Below are 6,857 nucleotides of genomic sequence, written 5' to 3' on the forward strand. Positions count from 1 at the left end.
ATCAGATATTTTTCCACTTGTAAATAAACCTCAATAAACTGCTGTTGGGGAATCATGAAAGTTAATTCCGATCAAACGCATTATAATAGAAACCATCGTAGAATCGTGATAGAATAGAAACGTAGAACATGTAGATGTAACAGCGTGAACATCGTCAGCGTTATTTTCTCCTCGAGTACGCACTTCTATGCTAATCACATCATTAAATTCCGCCAGATCGGAGGACCTAACGAGTCATAATTGCTCCTGGTAGTGCTTGCATCGTACATGCTTGTAATCGTACATACTTTGTTATAGTTCCGAGAACTTACGACGTTTACGAGCTGAATAGAGCGAAATCTAGACACGGAAGTGGTTAGCTGCCGTTTGCTACACCTTGCAAATTCGCTCGCGTACTCGCGTAACATAATCGTGCAATTGTAATCGAAATAAACGCGGCATCTATCTGCCTATATCGTGAATAGAATCCCTTTTCTTTTATTAATCTGAACTGAAAACAATTTTAATTCCGCGGTTATGCAAATCAAGACAAATCATAAGATGTATCTCCTTTTAATATAAAAAAAAGAATTAGAAACGAGCAGTGACCTTTCACGCTTCATTCAATTTCGGGAGAAGATTCATTCATACGATTTTACCGGTAATGATAAAATAATTGGACAGATAGCTTTGTTATAGAGGGTAAAACTTAGTCAACTCTGCAATCGAAGTTCGTCGTAAATGAAAAAAAATTTAAAAGAAATCAATTTTTCTAAATCATATAAAAGTTATTGTCTTCTTGGGTAGCAAAATTATTTTTGTACACAGACGGTCAACTCTTTTTATCTCTGGATATCATAATAACTAATTTACAAATATTTGAAAATATTACAAGTCGCAAAGGGGTAAACTTAAAATGTTCATGGTATTAAACCAGCCTTACAAAAATAAAAGCGGTCTTACAAAAAACTGATAAAACTGTATTATTATATTTTCTTAGAGCAAATTGCAATTACTGCTGTTGTACTGTATCGTCGTACAAAGCTATGTCATACATAAAGATGGATCGACTACGTTAGAAACGACGAGCGCTGATACTGGTATCATTGACCAAAATTCCAATGAATCCTTCCAGTCTGATCAAGTAAAAGAAGTTTTTTTCCCTCTAGGAACTAAAGATAATCCGCTAGGTAAGAAACAGATTTTTCTTTTGCATAGAAAAGACATTGTGCCAAAATAAAAAAGGGATTATTTTATAAGAATTTCGAATTGTTACACAGGTCATGTTAGCATATCAAGCAATGTGTTTGCGGAGAAAGAGGGACTTTCGAAACTACCCATTGAATGGGAAAATACAAGGCGAGATCATTCATTTAAGAAGATCACTGTAGACGATAATGATAGCTCCAAAGAAACATCTGATAAGACCTCTCAGTTTCCATTGCTCCCAAAAGACAGTCTGACAGGTGAGAGAGAGCTTTGTCGTACACGCAGAAAAATATCATTCTATTGCTAAGAAAAGTGATTACTAAATTTATTTCCTTTCTTTTAAATAACGATTATCTTTAACAAAGAATATTTTTTTATTTAATCTTGAAATATGTTTATTTTTTATAAAATTTTAAAAATACTCATTATTATGTATTTAAAACAAGACTTTTTTTTTTTTGGAGAATATTATAAAATTGAAGAAACGAATTTTTCATAATATAAATAAATTAAATTAATTTTAATTTAATAAACTTGATTAAAGTATTAAACTTACTAGGATTCAGAATATATTTTGAATAAATTTAATGTTTGTGATGAACTTATGATAGATATATAAACTTTTGAAATAAGTAATTATTACTTGTGTAAAGTAATTATTACTTGCGTATTTTCTGTGTATAGAACAGTATAATGTCACATTAAAATAAAGAAATATAAGTAAGTGAAGAATGTCATATTCGGTCAAATGAATCTTTGTGTGTATTAATATTTTTTGTAAACATTTATACAATGTGTAAATATTTATACAATTTTCAGTTCAAATAAACTGTGCGTCGGTCTTGAAGCACTAATATTTAATTGCTTATCAATTTAGTTTATGTTATTACCATCCATTATCACTCCATTTTCAGTTTAAGATTGTGTTTTAAGATTGTCGACGCACAGTTTGCTTAAATTGGAAATTGTATAAATTTACAAAAAATATTATTAACATGAAGATTTGCTTTGAATTAATATGGCGTTTTCCATTCATTGATGTTTTATCGGTTGATTTTTCACTTATTAACAAAATATTATTTTACAAGAATCTCTATTTCTTACGCAGAGGAAGTAAACACAATGTTCCCGAAAATTGGAAATCCAGGAATCAAAAGAAATCATATAGAATCCTATTTTGTCTTTCATTTATTTGGCCATCCAGTGATAACATATCATACAGAATCTAATAGGCAAACTGCCATTAAGAACTCCCAACTTCCACTGGATGATTTACTTTAATCTTGATTGCTGGCAGAAGAGAGCGAACCGAAAGGTGAAAAAAAGATTTTTCGCCATGGAGAGACAGAATATCGCATCAAAGTGAGAATATCATTTCAAAAGAATTTTGAACTCTTACACAGATCAGAAGATAAACGCAGACGAAGTTCGCGGTATCGATTTAAACTATGAAATTACATCATCTCAGTAATCCAGAATGGATATAAATGGATTAAAATTTTTATGTGTCTTTTAAGAATATAATTGAATCCAACTGAATTAAAAAAAAACTTATTTTATTCAATTGAATTTTTATTCAAATGAATTTAATTGGGTTAAATTGAAAAACTACATTTTCTATTCAGAATTTTGAATTGAGCAGTTTTTACGATGCATAAAAAAAGTTGATATTATTTTTAAATTAAAAGGCACAGAAATGTGCTTCATACAATTAATATAAATGAATAAAAATATGTTTAGATTAAAAAGAATTTATTTTTTTCTCAAATGCGTATTTTTAAAAATTTAAATCCATTTCAATCCATAATTCTGAAAGGATCCAGTGAGATCTCTCGTCCGATTGCTGAAAGGGACCGGTTGGCCAAATCATTCCACAATCTCTCTAAATGCCGTCGATAATTATTATCGAAATTGTGAAAAATATTTAATTATCAAAGTGCAAAAAGTAACAACATGTCAGAGATACATAAAATAACATACTCGCTAATTACTACAAATATTTCATAGTACTTTCGATTACTAGTCATATCGGAAATTTATACAATGCAGCAAATTTAAAATTCTATTATTCAGTATATATAATCCCAAGTCTTTTTATAATTCTAAAATATCTACAATTGCTATGTCGCCCAATAATTATGTATAAACTGTAGCTAATCACCGCTTGCCAGAAATGTATAATCTTAATAATGATAAAGTTGATAATGGCGATCCATCAATTTATAGGACTATCGACTTTCACAATATCTCGAGATAAGAAAAAATGTTTAAAATAAATAATATTTACTGTAAAACAACACAATAAAATGAAAATTTATTCTGAATACTCAAAGGTTGTAATTTATTAACGATACGATAAATATAGGATATAATATTATTAAAAATTAATTTAATGCTTGACTGATAATTATATGCCATATTTGCAAATGTAGATGATTTCTTTGTACTTTCATTTCGCGGAAGAACAAAAAAGTCGATTAATTAAATAAGCATTTATTGTTAATGATTGAAACCGAACTTTCATTTTATAAAACTATTTATATTTTTTATATAAAATAAAATACTTTTCGAGCAATTATTGATGAAATTTTATATACAAAAATCAATCAATACATACAAGTTCAGTTCGATTGTTAAAGAAATTATTCTGGTTGAAAAATTTTATAAAAATTCAGTGAGATACAAAATCGATATCGATCTGAAATATGTATTCTGTAAACATATCTTATTTATTTTTAAAATTTTAAAAGAATATAGAGGGCCTTCAAAATAAAAATATAATAAAGAAAAAATAGAAAGAATATTGTATTTATACCATGTCGATACAAAAATTTCCTAAACGTTCGCTGTATTCGGTTTGCTTCAAACCATCTTCAGTAAGTTGTCAATAATTATGCACATATTACGTAATATCAGTCATGTATTGATTTGTGGCTCTTAGAATATGAATTTTGATGGTTTAAGTATCTGACTTCCATCTGGATATTTAATAATTTAATAATCTTTTATTGTATTTTTTTATAACAATAACTTTAAAAAATTGTCTGTATTTTTTTATTAAATTGACGTGTTACGCTTGGAATAAGTGATTGTGATCTATGGAGATGAAGACTAGTCATTTGGCTTAAAAGCGAAGAAACAATTTTGGCAATTCTCAATATGATAGTAGAGATATGCTCATCCTTTTGAAGCAAAAACGTAGTACAGGAAATTTTTGTATCGACATAGTAGTACAATATATTATGTGAATTAATTGAAATTCTTGTTATAATTGAACATCAATTTCCGCGCTATATTTTGACGCTCTCATTGCCTTTATATTCTTTTATTGTTGTATCATTTATTTTCCCTAAAGTTTTTCCAAAATTTTCTTCTAACTTTTTTTTCCTATATTACAATTACATAAAACATTTAAAAATTTTAAGTATTCACAAATGTAAATATAAAAAGAAATGCAAATATTTAAAGTGTTTCGATAGCTTTTGCTTAATCCTTTTAAATTAAATAAATAAATATATTTGAAGTGGAACAATATATCGTTGAGCTTCTTTCACATTTAAGTCACTTAGCGACTTAATCTTGGCACGTCGTTTTTCTGATTGCTTTCGCAAGTTTTAACGATGTTACACTCGCATGGTGAAATTTATGCGATGAATTGCGTCCGTTAAATCGGGCATTGCCGAATAGGTGACTCGTTTTACGATCAGATAATACGTGATATTCGTGATACGCTCAGATAATACGTGATATTCGTGATACGCTCAGATTGCCGATGGACAAGAGTACCAATTTGGCTCACATTAATGTCTCAATTCTATACTTAAATAATCTGCTTCGTGTGTCTCAAGAGATAGTATTCATATACCGCGGGTGTATAATATGTATATACGCAAATTACGTATGTAACGACGGCAGTCAGCGTAAAAAGGAAATTAATCTTATTCGCAAGATCGTAAGATAGACAAAGGAAGATACCCAAGAAAGCCGCGCGCTCCGGTTTGTGTTCCGGTTTAACGGCCCGGTCTTCACTCGTCCGACGTGAATCGCGTCGTTTTTAGCAAGCGTTGGGATCTTGCAACACAGCCGGCGTGTACTTGTTGTAATTAGTTTGACTTTCACCCATCGCAGTCGCCATCCATGTCGAGTATCGTCCGCCGCCATCGCTGCCGCCACTACCGTCCAAACAGATAGTCTCTCAACGTATTCGTGAATTCAAGAGCTATCGGGATCCGACAACTGTCATCGGTGCGATTTTTCGTGCGGATGACAGAAGATTTTGTAATCGCGATGCGTATTTGTAAATACGATATATCGGCCAAGGACACACAAATTCTTCAGGGCTCTCCGGAATTTCTCTCTCTTTTTTCTCGCATATTTTCGCTTCTCCTGCTCTCTCTTTCTTTATCCGTTACCGTTATTATCATACAGGTCACAAGTGACGCACGGGAGAACTTTGAATCCATAATCGATATCGTATTAAATATCGGCGACATATTAATAGTCAGGCTCTTTTTCGATAATCCCGTCAGCCTTGAGAGTCGTCGAAAGTCTTAGGATTCTCCGTATCAGGTAGGTTTCGAAAGAGATTAGAAAAGTTGAAGTTACGCGAATTTTGGAATCTATTGATTGAAGATTTAAGGGTGGGCGAGAGAGCGCCCGTATAATGCAACAGCAATTTCGATATTACGGAACATCTGCTGAAGATTATACGAGAGTCTCGAAGGCGAGATCTTCTTTTACCATCTTTATATTCTATGAGATTATCCTGTTGAAATTGTGCTACGGTAATGGGGATACAGATCGTCGAGGCAGCCAAGTGTGCACATTTGACATTAAGATTCCCGGTCCCTCACTGCGATTAATTACATTGAACAATGACGAAAGAAACGGAAAAATCATCTTTTTTATCAATAAGACAAATTAATTTATTAATTCATTGCATTAATATAAATTAATATGTTTGTAATTATAAATTATATAAACGGAAATAAACGGTTGCGTGTATAGAATAATTTATATATGTATATACATATATTAAAATATAAGATAATAATGTATATGATCAATATATATAAAATATACGACAAGATAGAAGTAACAGTAATCATAAAAAATTACCAAGTAAGTAAAAAAAATATTTAAATTTTATTATATTGGAAATAGCGAAGAGTCCAAAACAGACATTAACAACGGACTGACCTCTGTGTATTCTGTAATTTATGATAATAACAATATCATTACATTTCATTGCGCAGTTTTTTTTACCGTGTACGAAATCCGCTCAACGACAATATAACGATATCATTATTGTCATAACGTATTACAAAATACAGAGGCTGGGCTGTTTTTAATAGGTTATATTTTGAAAAATACGTAACCATTAAACATAGACTCGGTCCATTGTTATTATCTCAATTTAGCCTCTTGATAAATACAAAAAAAATCAAATTGCCTTACGAAATTTCATAATGCAAGACAACAAGAAAAAATCAGAGCACTCCACATATTGCAGGATTCGAATCGTGATTTGGTCTTCAAGTTTCTTCTAAACAACGACTCTGTCTGACTGAATCACATAGCTCTTATATATGTGATAACTTTTCTGTTGTGCTTTTATATATATATGTATGTAATATATATATATATATATATATATATATATATATATA

At 30.6% G+C, this 6,857-nt stretch overlaps 1 protein-coding gene across 1 annotated transcript; it reads left to right on the forward strand.

Moving 5' to 3' along the window:
* The first annotated feature begins 895 nt into the window (after positions 1-895).
* On the forward strand, positions 896-2,712 carry LOC105622762. The gene is made up of 5 exons (XM_012204177.1): positions 896-904; positions 980-1,169; positions 1,260-1,445; positions 2,297-2,420; positions 2,643-2,712. Exons 1-5 carry the CDS (start codon positions 896-898, stop codon positions 2,710-2,712), a joined length of 579 nt encoding a protein of 192 aa, XP_012059567.1.
* Positions 2,713-6,857: the final 4,145 nt, after the last annotated feature.

Source organism: Atta cephalotes (genome assembly GCF_000143395.1).
Source record: "Atta cephalotes unplaced genomic scaffold scaffold00002, whole genome shotgun sequence".
Classification (NCBI taxonomy): domain Eukaryota; kingdom Metazoa; phylum Arthropoda; class Insecta; order Hymenoptera; family Formicidae; genus Atta; species Atta cephalotes.